At 53.4% G+C, this 18,955-nt stretch overlaps 1 protein-coding gene across 32 annotated transcripts in view; it reads left to right on the plus strand.

Annotated features, from left to right (window-relative positions):
- The window catches only part of EHMT1 (euchromatic histone lysine methyltransferase 1), a 115,884-nt gene that overhangs the window by 34,414 nt on the left and 62,515 nt on the right, over positions 1 to 18,955 (plus strand). For 4 of the 32 annotated variants that reach the window (XM_040531910.1, XM_040531915.1, XM_040531934.1 and 1 more), the window contains exon 1: positions 9,515 to 9,740. The exons of 21 other annotated variants lie outside the window; for them this stretch is intronic. In XM_040531910.1, the coding sequence (XP_040387844.1) occupies positions 9,678 to 9,740 (63 nt within the window). In that variant the 5' untranslated portion in view covers positions 9,515 to 9,677. Of the gene's footprint in view, positions 1 to 3,513; positions 3,534 to 9,514; positions 9,741 to 12,589; positions 13,396 to 13,506; positions 13,695 to 15,614; positions 15,635 to 16,459; positions 16,592 to 18,955 lie in introns of those variants that run through there. 7 more of the 32 variants (XM_040531909.1, XM_040531928.1, XM_040531922.1 and 4 more) reach the window with 7 other exon arrangements.

Below are 18,955 nucleotides of genomic sequence, written 5' to 3' on the forward strand. Positions count from 1 at the left end.
CAAATCACGGTGCATCTGCCTGGTTCTTTTGTACATGGTGGTGTTTAGGTGCTTTTTTTTCAGTATATGTTCTGCTTTTGATTGGAAAGAGCTAGATCATTTTCCTTGCTCTTCCCCCAGAATTTGTGGTGGCTACAGCACAAAGCCCTAAGACTGTGGCATGGGTTGGGATAAAACTGAGTAATTTGAATACCTACCTATACTCGGTATAGGGTGCTCCCATTTGCAGAGTGGGGGATTTGCTTCTAGGATTGCTCGATTGCAGCAGGGATGGAAGCGTGTTGCTGCTGTTGGGTGCTGTTCACCCGCACTGAAGGGCAGGGTAGTGGAGGTTCGGTTCTCAGGCTCTCGGGTGAGACACTGAGCAGTTCTGCCTGACATTTTGGAGGTAGTTTTTGGTGCTTTTTGTCTACAGCTGAGTGCAGTGGTTGGTCCTACCAAGGCTTCACTGTCAGTGAAGAGGCATTTGCAAGTTTGGAGCCTCCTTGGCGGACGGGGTGCGTTGGAGTCCGAGCCCTGACCTTCAGAAGTGCTGGAGCATCTGGGGTTGGTGGTGGGTGCTGATGGCTCTGGTGGTGAAACTGGGCCTCCAGGGGCAGGGAATCGCGAGGCTTTGTCCTTGATGTGGGGGAAGGAGACTGCTCTTGCTCCACCAGCTCCTGTTGGTGCAGCTGAAGAGCCAGGCTCTGCTCCCTCGGACGTTCGGGTCCCCAAGCTGAGATTGCAGCTGGAGCCCTGGCGTGCTGGGAAGCGAGCTCTGTGCCAGGTCAGCCTCCGGGACAGCGTGTTCAAGGAGCCATAATTTTATTTACTGTCCTCATGTGTGTCCATGTTACTCTTTATCTGACAGGTTTTTGAAAGGTGCTGAGCACCTGTGATTCCCAATGAAGGCTCTGGAAGGTGCAGGTGCCTTTGCAAAGCAGGCTGTGGATAGCGCACCTCTGACACTTTTTGCCCTCCCTCCCTTCTTGCCCACACAGAGGTTGTGTGTCATCGCCGCGGGATTTACTGCCTTCAGCGTGAGGACCTCTGATGTGAGCAGGCTCTGTCTGGGAGAAGAGTTACGGCTGCGCGGAAAAGCTGACTCCCCACTTAAGCCCTAATGCATGCCCTTGCTGAGAAAAAGTTGGGCTTAAAACTGGCCGAACACATCTAGGAGATGTTACTGCTTTCCTCTTTATTGAGCTTGTGCTGGCTCTTCAGCCTGTGTTAAGCAGGTGTGCTCTGAGCACTGCTGCTGCAGCTTTCGGAGCGGTGTTAGGAGCAATACAGGATTTCCCTCTTAGATTGTTCCTCCGCTGGAACCCGTGTACCTAGCCTAGGGTAAGCAAATGAATCTGGCTTTCCTTTTTTTTCCTCCCTCTCCCCAAGGAGACTATAAATGCCGTGCCTTGAGTGTGCATCTATTGAAGGGAAAAAGGGATTTTTAAATAGTGATGAACTGTGGTTTTCCCTTAGTGCAGCAAGCCAATTGTTCATTAGTGAAATGTATTAATAATTCTCTTATGGACTTTGTTGGTACGTGAATCAGCTTTAATTCCTTTGTATCAACAACAGCTGCAGGTATGTCTTCATTATATTTAAGGGGAAAAAAATGAAGGAAGAAAGCAACGCTTGCAAATTGGCCTTTGTTTCCAAGGAAACAAACTTGACATGCTTGAGCTGTGCTAGATGCAAACACTGCTAGATTCAGCAGACATGCCTCAGGATCCTATGGTCTGAATATTATTTTTAAACCACCTCCAATTTAAAGGCAGGCGAGAGGACGAGAATAGAATTTGTCGGCTGCGTTTGCCAGTCTGTGCTTAATGCACGGTGTGGTACCTCGGCGTTCCCAGTGCGGTGCAGGGAGGGTGGCATCCTGCTCTGGAAATGGTGTCCCTAACGAGTGTCCCCAGAGAAGGGGCACCGAGGGACCCAATGCTCCTGCAGGGCTGAGCCCTGGTGCTTTGCTGAAATGCTGCAGCAGAGGTGGGGGCCCGGGGGCAGCTAAGCACGCACGCTTTATTCCAAATTACCGTGGTTCATCCTGGGTCACTTTACCAAATGCTTTGTGCTCTAAAAATGTTTTTGTAAAACGCAACTTGCCAGCGCTTGGCGTGGAAGGCTGCCTTGCATCCAGAAGTCAAATGTGAATGCCAGGACTTTGCTATCATGAATGATTGCTAAAAAGCTCCAGCTTGGTGTTCAGCTGGAGTTTAACGGGGAAGAGAGCTCTCTCTCAACTGGGAGAACAAAATGCAGAGCTGTTTGCATAGTGCGTCTGACATGAGTGTGCTGGGCGCTGCTGACAATCAGACATTTAACTTGGCTTACTGCATTTTACAGAATCTCTTAGTATTTTTGTGATTACCTTGGAAGCATACTTCAGGCAAAGAGCCCGTTTTTGGCGTTCATCTATCACCGTGATTTTTTTCTGAAGTGCAGCGTTGATTAAGGTTTTGATTATTATTATTATTATTTGTTAATCTTCCTTTGGAGCAGCAAACCGGCGGCTCCGAAGCAGACCCTATACGTCCACGACAGGAATATTGGCCATGAGCGCGCAGGAAGCGAGGATCGCTCGGCATTGTGCAGAGACAATTCACGGATTTGAACACCCCGAGTTGGCTTTGGCTTGGGCCCAACAGGAGGGTTGGGGCACGCATTAAAACCTGCGTGGGATTAGTGGCCAGTTTTTGCCCTGGCCTGCAAAGCTTGACTTCTGCAGGAGCCATCTTTTGTCTTTGCGTATTTTGTTGTTTGGAAGACTGGAGAGGAGAAAAAAAATTCTCTACGTATTCTGCTGTGAAACTCCCGTTGTATTAGAGAGACAAAATGTAGCGGTGGAGGAGTTTCAGGGCTAAAACCAAACCTCTTAAAATTCATGTTCTTAGGAAAGCACAGCATGATGTGTATGTGCTGTAGGCTTTTCCCCCTTCTTCTGGCGTGCTTTTTGAGTTTCTTGTAAATGGAGTTGAAATTGTCCAGGTTACATGGGATGGGGAGCTGTGGGTTTAGCTGTAGGACGGACGGGAAGCGCTATTTGCACTGCAAGCTGAAAGCGTCAGATGAAGCCTGTTGAGGGGGAAATATTAATGGCATTTTGTGAAAAACACTAATTTGTGGAAGGCCCAGAGTGAAAAATATGCTGGCTCAAGAGTCTGTAGGCACTACTACTTTCTGCACAAGGCTTGCCTGAGCCAGGACTTGCCTTGCCTTTGTTCTGAAGCGAGATGCTCGCAGCCTCATCCCTCCTGCGAGCCCTGCAGCCAGAGCCTGGCCTGGCTGGTGGGAGCAGGAAGGTCTCCTGGATCCCCGTGAATCCCTCACCTTCCCTTTCGTTTTTCTTTTTTCTTCTCCCCCCTTCTGCTAATGACGCTTCCTTACGCTCACATTTCATCTAAGCTCTGAAATGGCTGAAGATCAGCCCGCACTGAGCATGCTCCGGGGTGGAAGCTGCACCCATAGAGGGAGATAGATAGATGGATTTGTGGCTGGAGGAGGAATTGGCCTGCAGTCGGGACGTGGGAGGACGCGGCCGCGGCGCCCAGGTAGGGCGGCTGCGTGCCCTTGCCCTGCCCGGGGCCGCGGTGGCTCCGGGAGCGCGGCTCTGGGCAGCGATTCAGGCGCAGCACAGTTCAACCACTGCCACCGGCCGGCTTCGTGCTGCTTCCCGCGGATCAGCGGGGAGGATTTGAAAACCCTGACCTTGGCTGCCCTCTATCAAGCAGGGGCCTGGCGAGCAGGGTGGTGCCCCGAGGGGCAGGGCTGGCAGCCAGGGCGGCGGGGACCTGCTGGGCTGCGCCTTCCCCATGGAAGTTGTGCGAGCGCGGCCCCACCGCTCAGGTGCTAATTGTTATTAATGGGAGGCCTCGCAGGGCACCGACCTGCTCTGCGCTCCGAGGCCAGGTTCGTCCCTGATCGTGGGAGGGCGAAGGAATGTCAAACTCCAGCTCCCGTCCTCGGTCTTGTTTTGCATTCCAAGGGTTGCAAACAAACCTTGCCAAATCGGCCCTTACAGATTTGCAAGGGAAGGAAGGAATATGAGTGTCTGTTCCTTTGGCTGGGATGATGATGATGATGATGATGATGATTTTTTCTGTGCGTTGCTTTCTGGGTTTCATGTGTTGGCCGGTGAGTCTGGGGAAGGAATGGGAGCGTGTGCGAGGCTGGGCTCGTGCAGCGTGCGTGCGCTTGCCGGCTCTCACAGATGGAAGGCACCAGCAGCTCCGTGCTGCTGAGCTGGTTGACCCCTCCTGCGCCACAAGCAGGCCCCGTGGTGACACTGGGACACTCGGGCAGGCTCCCAGGCTTGTGTCAGCGAGGGGCAGGGGAGATGGGGCTTTGTGTGGGGCAGGAGGGGCTGGCCGCCTCTGCGCCCCCTGGGAACGGTGCTGTTGGGTGTCCACGGTGGCGTCGGTCAGGTCTGAGCAAAGGTCGACTCGATGATCCTTGTGGGTCCCTTTGGACTCGATGATCCTTGTGGGTCCCTTCCAACTCGGGATATTCCGTGATTCTAAAGGTAAGGCTTGCTGTGTCAGGGCCTCAGGAAGACTTTGGTATTGCAAAGTTTCCGTGGTTAACTTTCACTAGCAGGAATCTCTGAGGTTACAGTCTTCAGCCTGCATGCTGTGAGCAGGGTGGCTTGCTCTTCAGGGCCACTCATGCTGCTTTTCATCACGCAGTTCAGCTCATGATGAAGAGCAATAAGTACATCTTTGTGTTACTGCTCCCTCCCGGGTGATGGTCTCGCAGACTTAGGTCAATCTGTGTGATGGGTCCCTTTGCCACCTAAAGTTACTTGCATATTTGCTGCCCAGTTCTGCATTTCTGGCATACCCAACGCTTCCACCTCCTTCTCTGAGCTGCAAGAGATGGGGCAGGGCAGGATCCAGCCTCTGCGTGACCTGGGCCGTGGGGCAGCTCTGCGCCGAGCTCGAAGGCGTTGGTTGTGCAGTCCCTGCAGAAAGCCAGCTCGAGTCCCAGCTTCCCGGCGATGCGAGCTTCGCTATTTTTTAATGGATGCTGGCTTGTTTGTGGTTGGATGAATGCACAAAGAGAAGTGTTTATGTAAAATAAACGGCATTGTAATTGTACGCTGAAAGTAAAAGGTTTTGATTTCCTTTGGCTCGGATCGGGGCTGCATTTACAGCTTTTCCAAATTGATCCCGGTGGCTTTTTCTCCTCGTGTGACTCTGGCACTGAAACGATCTTGGGCCCAAGTTTTCATGTATGGTCTGGCTCCCTTGATGAGGAAATTTGATTAAACAGTTTCAGATGCTGAAAACCACTGGTGTGATAATTTCCTATTGTGCTTGTGCGGAAGGTGTAAGGTAGCCTTAAAGACCCACTGCCACCTTATGGCAGCTGCTGAAAAGCAGCCTCTTCAGAGCCAATTCTGTACACACGTCATGCTTGCTTTATTTCTCCGCTCTTCTTAACTAGCGATATTTGCATGAAGGCAGGAGCTTTGTGTTTAAGGAGTTCATCTGCTCCTTCTGCTCCTCGCAGAAACGCGTGATGTCGGCAGAATCGCTCGTAGAGCCGTCGACTGCGGTACTCGCGATTTTGGGGGAGAGCGAAAAGCGCCATGAAGCACCGATTCTCTGCCAGTGAAGAGCTCTCTTGTTTTCACGTGAATGCCCTAATGCTGAAAAAAAAAATAGGTGTGAGGTCAAAGAACAGGGAACCGCTGAACACGTGAGGCTCGTGGGCAGGATCCGCACCGAGCCCTGGTGTTTGAGCTGAGCGTTGCAGCACAAGCGAGGCTGGAAGCGAGCGGCCATTTTCACTGCCAGGAAAGCAGGCAGAAGACTGCTAATAAGCAGGATGGCTTTGTGCTGCTCCCACCCCACCTCCTGGCCCCAAAATAACCCCATAAACCGTTTGTCCGTTGAGCAAATGGTGAGATGGGGTGTGCAAGGGATGCTGTTTAGTACCGTTCTCGAGCAAGGCTGTTTTTGTTGTGGTGGGAGCTCTTGGTGTGCAAGAGCTGAATGAAGGAGAGGAATGGTGTTTTCACATTTCCAGAACAGAAGGAGCCGTGGTTACTATCAGTTAAAGCTGAGGCAGTTTATAATTGGGAACTGTTAGGACTACGGTATGCTCTGAATTACAGCTGTCTGGCCAATATGCTTCTAAATAAAGTTCTAGGATTGCCCTATAAATGAAATACTCACTGCATATTCTTATCAAAACATAGCAACGTCTTCCAGAGAGCTTACATCTCAACATCTGCCGCAACAGCATCTTTTTTTTTTTTCTTTTTTTCCTTCTTTTGGTGTGTGTGATGTATTCAACACAGCGTCCCAGGGAACATTTAATGTTTCTTATTAGCTAAAGGCAGTTTTCTAAAACTAAAAGCAGGAGGGAAGGAGGTGGCTTGAAAATGTTTTTTGGGAGAAAAAAAAAAAAGAGGTTTCAAAAGGTGGAGAAAATTGTGATTCCAGAAGTGTGCATTAATGAGTGACTGCTCCTTCAGAGCTGTTACCTGAGCCTGGATGTGGGCATTTCGGTTCTCCTGGAGGATGCTGAGGACACTTGCTGTGTCTTGGGAATGGGCATTCTGGCAAGGAAATGTTGTAAATAATCACTGAGGAGGCAAGGAGGCATTTTAAGAGCTTGTGGCTGAGCTGAGGAGCGGTTCTTAGCAAGGCAGAAGCAAATCAGGATTCAAGCAGAAATGCTCTTCTTACACTGAAAGCCCCTCGAGAGGTGGTGGTTTGTTTCGTTGTGTTTATGGGATCGCTTCTGAGGAGGCTGAAAGTGAGCTTTGGATCTGAGCAAGTGGAGGGTCTGAAGCGAGAGAGGAGCCTGATGGAAACGAGGAGAAACCCCTGCATTTTGCGGAGCTAAATATTGTTCTTCCTAGAGAAAAGCAACATCTCCCCTTGCCTCCCACTTGTGTTTCCACTGCAAGGGAGCTGTGAAAATGCCGTGTGTAATGGTGTAATTAAGCAAAAGCCCCGAGGAACCCAGTGTCCTTTGTGTTGTGCTGCTGCCTTCCTCTTGGAAACGTGAGATTTCTGAAAGGGATTTTCAAGCTTTCCATGGGAGAACCAAGGCCAGGGAGGCTCGGTGTCAGAATACCGGGTACTCCGCTGGTCCCTGGTAGGACGTGGTTTGAAATGGGGAGGGCTGCACTGTCCCCCCCCGTGGGCATGCTTAGGTGGGGAAACTGCTGGGGTAAATAAAGGGGGAGCTGCTTGGGGTAAATTAAGGGGAAAGCTTTGTGGGGTGTGGCTGTTGTGTGAGCAACCCCCCTTCCCCAGCCATTTTGGAGACGGATTTCATTTTCCAGGAGAGGGGAGCGCAGTCCAGCGGGCTTCTGCATACGGTCCCTGAACGGTTAAACTGCTCATCCCTCCCGACATGCCACCCGTGTGTCGTGGGGCGAAGGAAGGTTGTGTGTCCTGCAGGGACTTGTTAGGAGGGAGCCCAGAGCTCTGCAACGTGGGGAGATAGGGCTGGGGCAGGAGGTGCTGGGGTGATGCGGATCCCTTGTTTGGCTTGGGTTGGTTGTTGAAGCATCTGCACTAGCCTGAGCCGCTTCCTCTTTCTTTCTTTTTTGAATTTTTTTTAATGTCTTTAATGCTTTCAAGGATGAACATGAGATGTGAAAAGTGTCTCCGGTTGCTTCTGCTCTCAGTATATTTTTAACCTCGGCAGTGAAAACATCTCTAGCGCTGAGATGCAGTGGGGAGCGCCACGGCCCTGGGCGTGCAGGAGGACCGAGCGCTGCAGCGTGGGTCTCCGGCCTCCTTTGCTCTCTGCAAAGGGATGTGGATGGTGGTAGCTCGCTGACTTTGCACTTAGTAATATCTTCGTTTCTGTTTCTGTGTTTTTGATGAAAGCTTGGTAATTTCATGCTGCAAGGAAGGGTGACACATCGACGCAGCCATCTTTGGTTTGAACTACAGTAATCTCTCGATGCAGTGGGTAATACAGCTCCAGTCTGCTTTTGTTTTGGGCTTTTTGGGATTGTCTTAAATTAGTTACTTCTCTACCTTTCAGTGATTGATAGAAAGGCCAGCAAAATCTCATTTTATGTATATTAAAACTTAAAATTTACATCAAACAAAAACCCAGTGGGTGAGAGATCCTTGCTTTGTACTGTCATCCCGAATATTCATTCTCTACGAATTTCAGTCATCTCAATTCAGCCTTGTGTGCTTTAACTGTTTAGGAGTGAAACTTCTCCAGAGTGCAGAGAGAAAAATAATGTCATTGCAGCCGAGGCAGACCCACGGCAGGCTCTTCTGCTGCTTTAACTGTTGCCGCTTTGCAAATGTGCATGGACACAGTGGTGAAGTAGTTGCTTGGTCTGGGGAAAACGTGGCTTGTTGATGCTTCCAGGCTGCGATAACGCAACAGCAGGACACGCTGGCGATGCTCAGCAGAGCAGAGCAGGGGATGGGTAGAGCAGAGCAGCCGATGGCTTCATGCTTGTGCTGAAGGCGTCGGTTTGAATGCCTGCTTTTCATGCAAGGTGCAAGGCAAATAAAATCACTGGGCTTCTCGAAACCTCTCCATGGTTTCTGTGGCTTTTCCTCCCACTGTGCAGCCTGTTCCCTGCCCCCTCCCCCCCAAGCCCACTGCAACGCACTACGCCAAGCTCGTCTTCACTTTAACACTTAGCCTTAAAGACAATTGTCCTCTGTGCTCTGATTTCATGGAGGAATTGCTTTGCTTTGGCCAAGAGCAGCCGGGAGGTGCCACAGCCCGTTTCTGAGCTTCCTCTTCCTCCTCGCCTCTCCTCGCCATGGCCGCCCTCCCCCTGCCGGGCGGGCGGTCCCAGGGGGCCGCGGGCACCCCGCTGCGCTGCCTCCCCGCCAGGGCCGGCCGGGCGCTCGCCTCCCTCCCAGCCCAGCTCTGCTCGCAGATGTTCCTGCACGTTTTACCGGGAGCTTGAGCAGCTACGAAGGTTGCCAAGAGTTTGTGCTTAATTGTTCAGAGGAACAGAGACAAACAACTTTTATTTTGAAGCTAAAATTTCCTTCTTTTATCTAGCTGGCTGGGCCAGCTGTATCATATGGTTTGACATAGGCTGAGCTCAGAGCTACTGCACCTCACAGTGCACTCACTATCTCTTCATTATGTTTTCCCCTCTCTTTTTAATGACTGTGCCTGTGATACGCTTTTAAGGTTGGTTGTACCAGGTCATGTTGTATTATAAATCCCCGCAGTGGAAACCAGCACCCCTTCAGCTCAGCAGATCACATCTCAAATTCACTTGCAGTTGGACACTGCACACTTAACCAGTTTAACCCGTGTGCCTTCATCCCCCTCCTCGCAGGACAGACACCTGATTAAGCAAAACGAAATCAGCACAGGGATGTCCCCAAGCCATGCAGCATCCCTCCCCATCCCTGCTCCCCTTCCCTTTTTTTTTGTGGGCAAGGGCTACTCTTGAAGGCCACTGAAACTGAACACATTCTGGGCTTAAAAGGCTTTTTTTTTTTCAGGCGAGCGATCAGTTTGAGGCCTGGCACCCTGTCAGAAAGTTGACAGATGATCTGCATTACCGGGGCGTCCCCGGGATGCCCGGGCTGATCGCCGCTCCAATGGACGCTGGAGCCTGCAGGTTCTCTGTGAAATGGCTGCAGCTTGGAGGGAGCAGTGAAATGGTCTCCTCTGGGCATGCTCACTCTGTAGAGGGAGCTTTTATCACATGAGCAGAAACTGAATCACTGCTCATGAGGATCTGGAATATGCAACTCTTTGAGTCTTCCCCAGGAGAAGACCACAGATGTCTGCAGGTACAGTAGCTCGCAGTGTCCATCTCCCATGCCTCATAAATAGCAGCTTCCCTCCGGTTGTGGCCGCAGGCAGCCTGGCGCCAGGTGGGAAAGGAGAAGCCTCGGAGAGGAGGAAGACAGTTCAGATAATCATGGCTGGATTATTTTTTGTCAATTCTTTCTTTTTTTCCTGCCCCGTGCGAGGGAGGGAGCGCGGCAGGAAGGCAGCCACGTGGGGCAGGGCGCAGGGGCGGTTTGGGGAGCAGCCTGGAGCCTGCCTTGTCAGCCTTTGACTGCTCTTTTGTGTTGTTATGATTGTGACTTTGTTCTGTTCCATGGCCTTGCACGTACATCCGGAATTACCTGGCTCTGGGAAAGCTTGGGCTTTGTATCCAAGCAGTCTTTTATTTGTCTTCTGGAGTGGGGAGGCTTGTTTGGGGGTATCATTTTTTTTAAAATTTTTTTGGTGCTTATTTATTTATTTATTTATTTATTTTAAAAGCATGAAGTCTCTGGAAAATTTGGTTCTACCAGCAGCCCTCCCTGCTTGCAGCAGCCGTGGGCAAGAGGAGAGGAGGGAGGCTGGGGTCTCTGGGCTGCTCCAAGGGGAAGGAGAGAAGGAGAGGACCCCGGCTGCTGGATCAGGGCTGGAAGCCCTCAGTTGGGTCCAGCCAGGCCTACAGCTCTCTGCTGAGGCTGGTGGGAAGAACAAATATTATTTTACCAGGAAAAAAACAAATTTTTGGGTGTTCCCTCCTCCCCCTCCCCCCCTTCTTTTGGTGGTAGCTTGCAATCCAAGCAGCTGATTAAAATGAAACGTCCGTGGTTGGTCTCATGGCAGGAGGCCCAGGCCTGCAGCTTATTTAGCTAAAATTCAGCCCCCTGGCCCTGCCATGTTGGCATTTTTTTGCTGTTTGTGTTAAACGCAGATGCTTTCTGGTGTGCTGGGCGGGCCTGGGGCAGCCACCCGGCTCCGAGCCTGCGTGAGGAGAGCCCCGGGCATGGCGGTGCCGGCCCTGCTGTGGGGCTCGGCATTCAGGAGCACGCCTGTGGGTGTGAGGGGGCCCGCGGGAGGCGACGGTGCCTCCTCTGAGCATCTAGCCTGTCTCCTTTCAACTAGCAGCATGCTCCCCGGTTGTTGTTTAACGTGTGGAAGGAAAGGGCGTTGGAAGAAGTCATGAGGAAAGGTTTCTTGCTAGAAGCGACAAGCGAAGGCCTGGAAGTGGCCTGGTTGGCTCGTGCCCCGGAGAGCCGCTGTGCTGGCGGGGTGAAGGCCGAGGAGCCACACCACCAGAGGCTACGTGACTGACTGCCGAAAGCACCTCGTGCTCCGGTACCGCTGGCTGGTGCCTTCTGAAAGTGTTGGCAAAACCGTGCTGGAAAGCCTGACCTACTTTTTGGAGGGAGGAGAGCAAGCCCAGGTCTGGACTTCCATGCTGCCCTTCAGTAAGGGTTAATAGCCCTAAAAATGGGCCTTTTATTTTTACTTTTTTTATTTCCCCTTTGCCTACTGAACCAACTTTGAAGTTCGTTTAACTCCAACATCAGCAGCCTCCACCAGCCTTTCAAAATAACCATGAGGCCTCCCGAGCCCAGGCGCTTTCTTTGCCCACCCGTGGTGGTCACCTCTGGGAAAAAAAAACAACGCCCTTCTCCCACCCTTCACCTTATTTTTTTATCACCCCTCTTTGCAAGAAGATTTTGGATTTTCCTATGGGATGTATTTTCAGCTGGTCAGCCCCCCAGTTATCCAAACGTCTCCCTGTAGGCCTGGCGGGGGGGGCTCAGGATCCGGCCGGGCTGCCCAGGCATCCTCGGCGCGGGCCATGCCGCAGCCACCGCTCCCCTCCAGCGCGGGGGCCGGATCCTGCTGCGGGGTGTGCACGGGGGTGCTGGAGCCACCTCCTCCGCCCGGTGCCATCTCTGGATCGTGTGCTGCTTGTACAATGGCAGGGAGCTATTTCGTTCAGGTAAACAAGGACATTTAAGGAGCTTCGCTGTCATGGCCAGCTGGTTTGTGGATGGCTGGGGGAGGGATGGATGACTCGATTCCTGGTGCGGCTTTTTGTTGTGCTTTTCTCTTTTTCCCCTTAATTTTTTCCTTCTGCCCATCCTGCTCCTGGAGCTGTTAAAGGACAAGGAAGTGCTGCAGCGACCGCCCTGCAATGGGAGAAATCTCTTGCTTTTGGTTCAGCCCAAAGACTTGGGGCTCTGGCAGCGTGCGCTCCCTGCTCTCGAGGCTCGGAGGACCATATGTTCCTGCAGCGAACTGCAGTGTCAGTGATTTGGAAGCAAATCTTGAATTTATAACCCTTAACTACCACTTTCAGCCGGTTCTTTTCAACTACTGTAAATTAAATGAGTTTTGAAATCAAACCCTCTTCGCAGAGGAGACCCCAGCAGCCGTAACGTGATCTCCCCTGACGTCCCGTCTCGGCCCTCTGCAGATTCATCCGTCCGTCCGTCCCTCCTCCCCTCCCGGTGCCTGTTTGAAGTCCTTGGTCTGTTCTGCGGCGTAGGAAATGTCTGGCTCTGCTCTCTGGTGGCGTTGGACCTGGAGGGGGGCAGCGGAGGAGGACGGGCAGCACAGCTCTGCCTGGCGGGGTTTACAGTAGTCAGTAAAGCAGCGGGAGAGAAGCTCATGCACTGTATAAGGTTAATTGGAATGTGTGTTTAAAAAAAAAAAAAAGGGAAAAAAAATAATATTGGTAGGGAAAAAAATACAGAGCAAGGTCTTAAAAATATTCTGGGATCCAAAATACGAGCTTGCTTCCCCCAAAGCTGGTAATTATACTTTTTCCCTTCAGTCCCCTCAGGAGGGGGAAGCCTGGTGGAAGTGGTGGAGAAGGGGAGAGGCGGTGGGGGTTAAGAAGATCTGACGTGCGAGCGTCTTCCCTGCAACGCTGCCATACTGTGTCGGAGCAGCACAGTGCCTCTTGTAAAGGAAGCTTTGCACAAATTGTCCTTGTTCCAAGGATGAGGAAACCTCCAGCTCTTCTGGCATTTTCTCTCCAGCATAACTCAGAGCTGCTTTCACCTGGGAAGTGTGATAAGCACAGACGGGGAGAGGACTGGAACAGAGAGGGACTGGGAGCAACCTTACAAGGCTTTTCATGGAGCTCTTGGTGTTAAATGAGGAACTTTTCCCCTCCTCCTCTCCTCATTTTCCTGTGTGCCTGCAAAAATACTCTGGTTTGCATTTAAAGGAGAAAACTGTATGTGCTGGGACTAAGCCAACTTGTTTATTCAAGGGAAATACCATATTTCCAACCCTTTCTTTCTCAGAGGAAGGCTTGACGGAGGATGGCAGACCGTGCTGAGCATTATATTTTTAGGTGACATCGAAGCACAGTTGTGATTCGAAGAAGCTGAAATCATGGCTGGCATTCTGCACTGAGCTGGACGAGACCTGTGCTCCCCTCGCCCCAGAGAGGGGTTAACTTCTTCCTCCTAGACTGCGCGTTCAGAGCAGGTGGATTTTGACCTAAATCAAGGCGAAAAACAACAACAAGAACAATAGCCTGCGACTTTCCACACTTTGCAATTTCCCTTCTCCAAATTGGATTTTTATTGCGAGGCAGGAGCCCGCCTGCGCCCCGGCGGTGGCGAGGAGCAGGGGCTGTGAGCGACCGTGGTTGCAAACACCAGCTCCTCTCTTACTGTCAAAAAATGGCAGGTCAGTGTGCGTCTGTAAACAATGCAGTTATGAAATGGCAGCGCCAGGCCGAGCTGAGCATGCTCGGGAGCTGCCTGTAGGGGGAGGTGAGCCGAGAAAGATGATCTAATTCAGTGCAATTCTTGGGATTGAAGGAAAAGACCAGGCTCCACTCTTAATGACAGAGCAGAAAAAAAGCCCCACGAAGGACGAAGCCCGTAGGCCATGGAGGCGAGGTGGTGAGGAGCTGCCACCTCTAGGACTTCGGGTGCTGGGCAGCGCTGCGTGCCTTTCTCACCCTCCAGGAGAGTAAAGCCTTGGTGAGGTTTTGCTGTAGCTATTAGAGGGACAGGCCCTAGGGTGCAACTTTTGTGTTGTTTTTTGCCTTTTTTTCCTCTCCCTGTCTGCTTTCCCGGCTCGCAGGCGTCGCTGTGGCTGCAGGTGGCACGGAAGAGGTGGTGTGCGCGGGGTGAGGGCCTTCCCAAGGAAGCGCCTGGGCTGGGGCCACCTCCTTCGGCTCCGGCCTGGAGCAGCAGCCCCTTCGCCCGGCGTCCCCGGGCCGGGCAGGGGCGAGGGAGCTGCTCCTCTGGCTGCGGTGGTTTGGGGGAGGGAGGAAGAGGAGCGTGGAGGCCGAAGAGGTGCCTGGGTGCTGTTGATGGGGTGACTGCTGCGCCCCAGTGTGCCAGGGTGCTGCAGACTGCTCGCTCCAGGCTCTTCTTGGTGCTATGGTTTCATCCTTGCTGAGCCTTCCTGGCGACTTGGTGTTTCTGAAATGGCTGGTTTGCTTCTGCTAGAGAGGACGAGGAATCTTTGGCTCCGTTTTAGGGTTCCCTGCTGCCCCTCCCTGGTGCTAAGAGAAGGCAGGCAGCAGGTGTACTTCTTGCTAACCTCAGCCAGTGGAAGGAGGAGATGTCTTTGTCTGCTCTGGATTTACACTTGTCTGCACATACAAGTCGTACTGGTTTTAACTCTACTGGGGCACAGTTAGATGGGCGCAACGCTTCCCAGCATGGAAGCAGCGAGACGGCGTCGCTGCGGCCGTGCCAGAGCTTCTGTCCTGCTCATGGCCTCGCCGCTGCAGGAGCTCCGTGGAGCTCGGGCTCTGCAAACCCCCCTGCCAGAAGCCTGAGCACCATTGTGGGCTGCCTTGTGCGATACGAGGTCCTGTTGCCTTTCATGCAAGTGTCTCCTTGTTCCCAGCTTTTGCATGCAGGGACTTGCGCCTCGTTTCTACCCTTCCCCCTGTCTGGGGAGTTGATTTGCGCGGCTGGAGTAGGAGGGAGCCATGGGGGCAGAGAAGGAAATGTTTCTGTCCTTTTAGGAAGAGCCTGGACGGGAGGGATTCGGGAGACAAAAGAACTGCAGGTCTTGTTTGATTTGGGGACAAACTTCGGGCTGAGAGGAGTGCTTGTTGTGAGCTGCTGATAAAATTCCATGTTCACATGATTGCACGAGGCTTATAAGGAAGTGGCCTTAACCTGGAAAAGGAGCTTTGAGACTGGTGACCGCTTTGTAGGCCAGGTACATTGGCGTTACGTTTCCGTCCTGCTCCAAATCAAATGCTTCTCCTGCTGCTTCTAATGACGGGCCTGCGGTCAGCGTCCCCCACGAGCGGTGATCCCAGACCTTGCCCATGCACGGCAGGACCTGAGTAGTGCTGGAGTGTGAAATCAGCCATCTCCTCCTGCCTACAAGAGAAGCGCTGTCTTTCCACGAGTGTTTTCTTAATCATTGTTTCCCATGTAACTAGCTGCAAAACGCTTGCCTTCTCTTTAAGGCAAAGGTTACTATGAGCAAGTTGGGTTTGTTGGTTTTCTTTCGGGAGGGAAAAACGAGAGTGAACGGGGATGTGCTGCTGCTGGAGTTGCATCATTTCTCGGGAGCTTTGCCTCCCTTTCGTGCTGCAGTGCGTTCCGCAGACCTCGCCGCCGTGCTGGGGGTGAAGTCCTGCCCGGTGGCTGGCGGGTGGGAGCTGGCGGGGTCTGTGGCTCGTGGGGACCCGTGTGCTGGCGGCGTCACCCCTGGGGGGTCGGTGTCCCCTGGGTGCCGGCCTCTTGGTCTGGGGCTTCCAGGCCCCAGGGCTTGCGGGGTCGGCGCCGTCCCTCTCGCCCGGTGCGTTGGTGCTCCCGCACGTGGTTCTGTGCGGCGGAGCTGGAGAGGGGTCGGTCGTCCTGCTGGCAGCCTTCTCTCAGGGCGACCTGCATTAACTGCCTGCCTCAGATCAGAACAACGTTGCTGCAAAGTTTCAGGTTCCTAGGAGGTTGGTTTTTAAGGGAAACAAAAAAAAAAAAAAAAAAAAAAGAAAAAAGGGACTCTGGTGAAGGTAGGCATCTTAGCACATCCACCTCCGCTCCTTCCTGGTCTGCTGTCAGAGAGCCCTGGGTCACGATGCAGCCAGCTGCTCTCTTGGGCTTGGTAAGCTGCAGTGTGCTGGGGCTTTGCTGTGCGTGTTTTGTCTTTGGCTGTAAAGCCTGCTCGGACCCTTGCGAAGGGCACGCGGATGGCTGCTGAAAATGCCAAGGAGGAGGCTGAGATGAGAAGGCTCTTTCTGTGCTTCCCAGCTCTGCTCTTTTTGTTGTTGTTTTTTGTTTTAAAGGCACCAGTGTCGTTTGTAGTTGCCTGCCTGGGAGCGCTGCAGACCCTTTCCTCGGTCTGACCTCTCTTCCATCCCCTCCAAAGACCTCGTGGAGGAAGGGGAGCCTTATTTTTTGCAAGCAGAGCTGGAGAAGAAAGACTAAAAACAGCGCTTGCTTCTCTGCTTGGGTCCTCGTGGCTTCTAAAGCCCTTTCAAACACCTTTCTTAAGACGCAGCCATTTTTCTTTCCTTCAAAACCTACAAATAAAAGGTCGTGGTAGGGGGAATAACGCTTCGTTGGTCGTGGCACGTAACCTTTGGGGAGGCTCTCCAGTGGCTGGAGGTTAACAATCAGCCCGGGGTCAGCCGGGGAACGGAGGCAGCCGGCTGCAGGAAAAGGGGGGAAAAAAAAAAATAAAAAAAAAAAAAAAAGGAGAGTGCGAGACTTTTATTGTGAAGCAGCCCGAGCTTGGCAGTTGGCTTTTGTTGGGACTGCTGCAAGAGCCGACACTTCTGGCGGGGAGGGTGGGTATAGGATTTCCCTGCCAATCAGGAGCCGACGGATTGGGCCATGGGGTGTGAGCAGAAGGGGAAGTTTGCTCTGAATTTAAGGGGGGAAAAGCAAGCCACCCAAACATGGAGGTATTGACACTTGCAGCGAAGTTGCTGCTGACTCGGCTGGGTGGAGCCGTGGGCCGGTGGGAATGGATGGGCAGCTCTGCCGTGGGCCGGCGGGCGGCGGGCACCCATGGGTGCTGCCTCCCGCCCGCCGTGGGTGATGGAGCACGGGTGGGAGAGCGCCTGGCCTTGGGGAAGAGGCTTCGAGGGCTTTGCAGTGGTTTTCTGTAGCCTCCTTTTGGTGAGAATGCTTCCAAATCCACAGCCATCTTTTTTTTATTGGCCTCATTTTCTTTTTTTTTTTTTTTTTTTTTTTTTTTCCCCCCCGCAGGGCTGCGAAGGCGCAGTAGCGTCGTGCGCCGCGCTGCTGGGTTCTGATTTGATCCAGAGCGGTGCCTGGAGGTTGTAAAGCTGCTGCTGGCCAGGGCCGCTTGGCTGGGGCTCTGCCCTACAGAGCCCCTCGGAAGCCACCTCGGGTGGCCTTGCCTCGGCACCCAGCTCTGTTACTCCAACGTGAAGAAGCGATGGCTTCTCCCTGGCGCCTCTCGGCGCTGGGAACGCTGCTTCGAGAGCTCCCGCCGCTGGCCGGGATCCGGGGCAGCTCCGCGCTCCTCTTCATTGCAGAGAGGAGGGAGCGTGTTCCGTAGCTGCCGAGGTCTGCTCCGCTCCGGGGTTCCTGCAGCGGCTTTTCTTCGGGCCTCGTGGTCCAAGCAGCAGCAACGTCCCCGTGGAAGGGAGAGCGTGAATCCTGGGTGGAGCGGGGATGCTGCTTGGAAAACAAAGATTCAGATGGATGAGAACGGCCTGCTGGAAACCCCGAGGCTTTCAGTAGGAGTCAGTCCAATAGCGGGGATGCCCAGACCTCTCTTTGTTGTAACAAGGGTCGGGAGGGCCGGCTGCTCCCCGCGAGATGAGCTGAGGCTCCATCTTTTTGGCCAGGGCCGGCTGCTCGTGCCCACGGGTGAGCTGCGGGTCTGAGCTCCCGACAGCGCTGCGGCCTGTCACGGCTCCTCACGTTGCTCTTGCACCAGGGTAAATCCGGCAGGGAAGCGGAGTTGTTCCCAGTTTACAAGAAGTCTGGGCGGAGGAGAGGAAGGATTTACTTGTCGATGCTCGCAGCAAGGACGTGTGTCACTGGCTTAGCAAAGAACGGCTGACCTGTGCCCAAGCGTGAGGCTGTGCTTCCGTGGCCGGTTCTCGATGGAAGCTGTTGGAAGCGTGCTTTGTGTCAGGCTGTCCGATCCTTTGGCTGAGCCGAGGTTTCAAATGCTTACACCCTGAGCTCGGTTTTTGTCTCTCTGTTAAAGCCTGAAGGCCGCGTGCTTGTTGCCCGAGCTCCTCCTGCCGTGGCCACGTGCGGTGTTAGCCCCGGTGCCGGCCGCCCACAGCTTCCTGCTCGCGAGAGGAGCGATCCTTCGCGGTGCCAGCTCCGTGCGCCCCGCGGGTGCCCTGAGCTCCCCTTGCAGGGCTCTCGCTGCCCGCCCGGGATCCCCCTGGCGAAGAGCCCGCGCTGCAGCACGGCCGGCCCCTGGGCTCACGCGCAGGCAAAAATCACGCGCTGGCTCCTGCTGGCGACCCCAAGGCCCGTCCCCCCGGTAGCTTCAAGCAGCAAATGGTGCTGGGGAAGGGCTCGCTGCAGGGCCCGGTTTGCCTGGCGGTGCTTTGGAGGCCGATGGGCCTTCCTGCGTATTTCTTATCTCCTGCTTGCTTGGCGGGAGATGGGCAGGCTCGTTGTTTTTGTTGTGTTTTGTTTTTCTTTTCCCCCTTTATCGCTCAGCGCGCCTTAAACCTTTCGATTTGCATGGCTGCAGGCACCATCTGCTCTCTGTGCCGGCCTACGACAGTTGGCTTGACCGGGGCTTATTCTCCTCCTGCGCCGCACGCAGCGAGCCCTTGGCGGCCTCACCCGGCCCCGGGGCTGGCATCGCGCCTTCCCCGGGCTCGTCTGCTGAACCAGAGAGCTGTGGCAAAGGACCTCTTCTAGTCTGTGTTTTGTTTTGTTTTATTTAATACCTTTTTCCTTTGTTTTGGTAGCTTTTTTGTCTGGTCACCCCCGCCCCCCCCCCCCCCCCCCCCCCCCCCCCAAGAAAAAGGCAACAGGAGAGGTATTAGGGCTGCAAACCTGATCCGGCAACGCGACGCCAGGCGTGTGAAAGGCGGAGGAGAGAGCAGCTGTTCCCTTTCTGCACAAAAAGAAAAGGGGGGAAAAAAAAGAAAAATTGCTTTCTATGGAATTAAAAAGTGAGCTCATGAGCTTTAATAAACATGGATGTAGGATTAGGTGTAGCTCACTGGCGGCCTGCACTTTGTGAGTTACGTGTGACCGAACTACAGCAAGCAGAGGTACAGGCGCGTACTTCGGCCTGCTGGTGGATAAATGGTGCGCGG

This window comes from Cygnus olor, chromosome 19 (genome assembly GCF_009769625.2).
Source record: "Cygnus olor isolate bCygOlo1 chromosome 19, bCygOlo1.pri.v2, whole genome shotgun sequence".
Lineage (NCBI taxonomy): Eukaryota > Metazoa > Chordata > Aves > Anseriformes > Anatidae > Cygnus > Cygnus olor.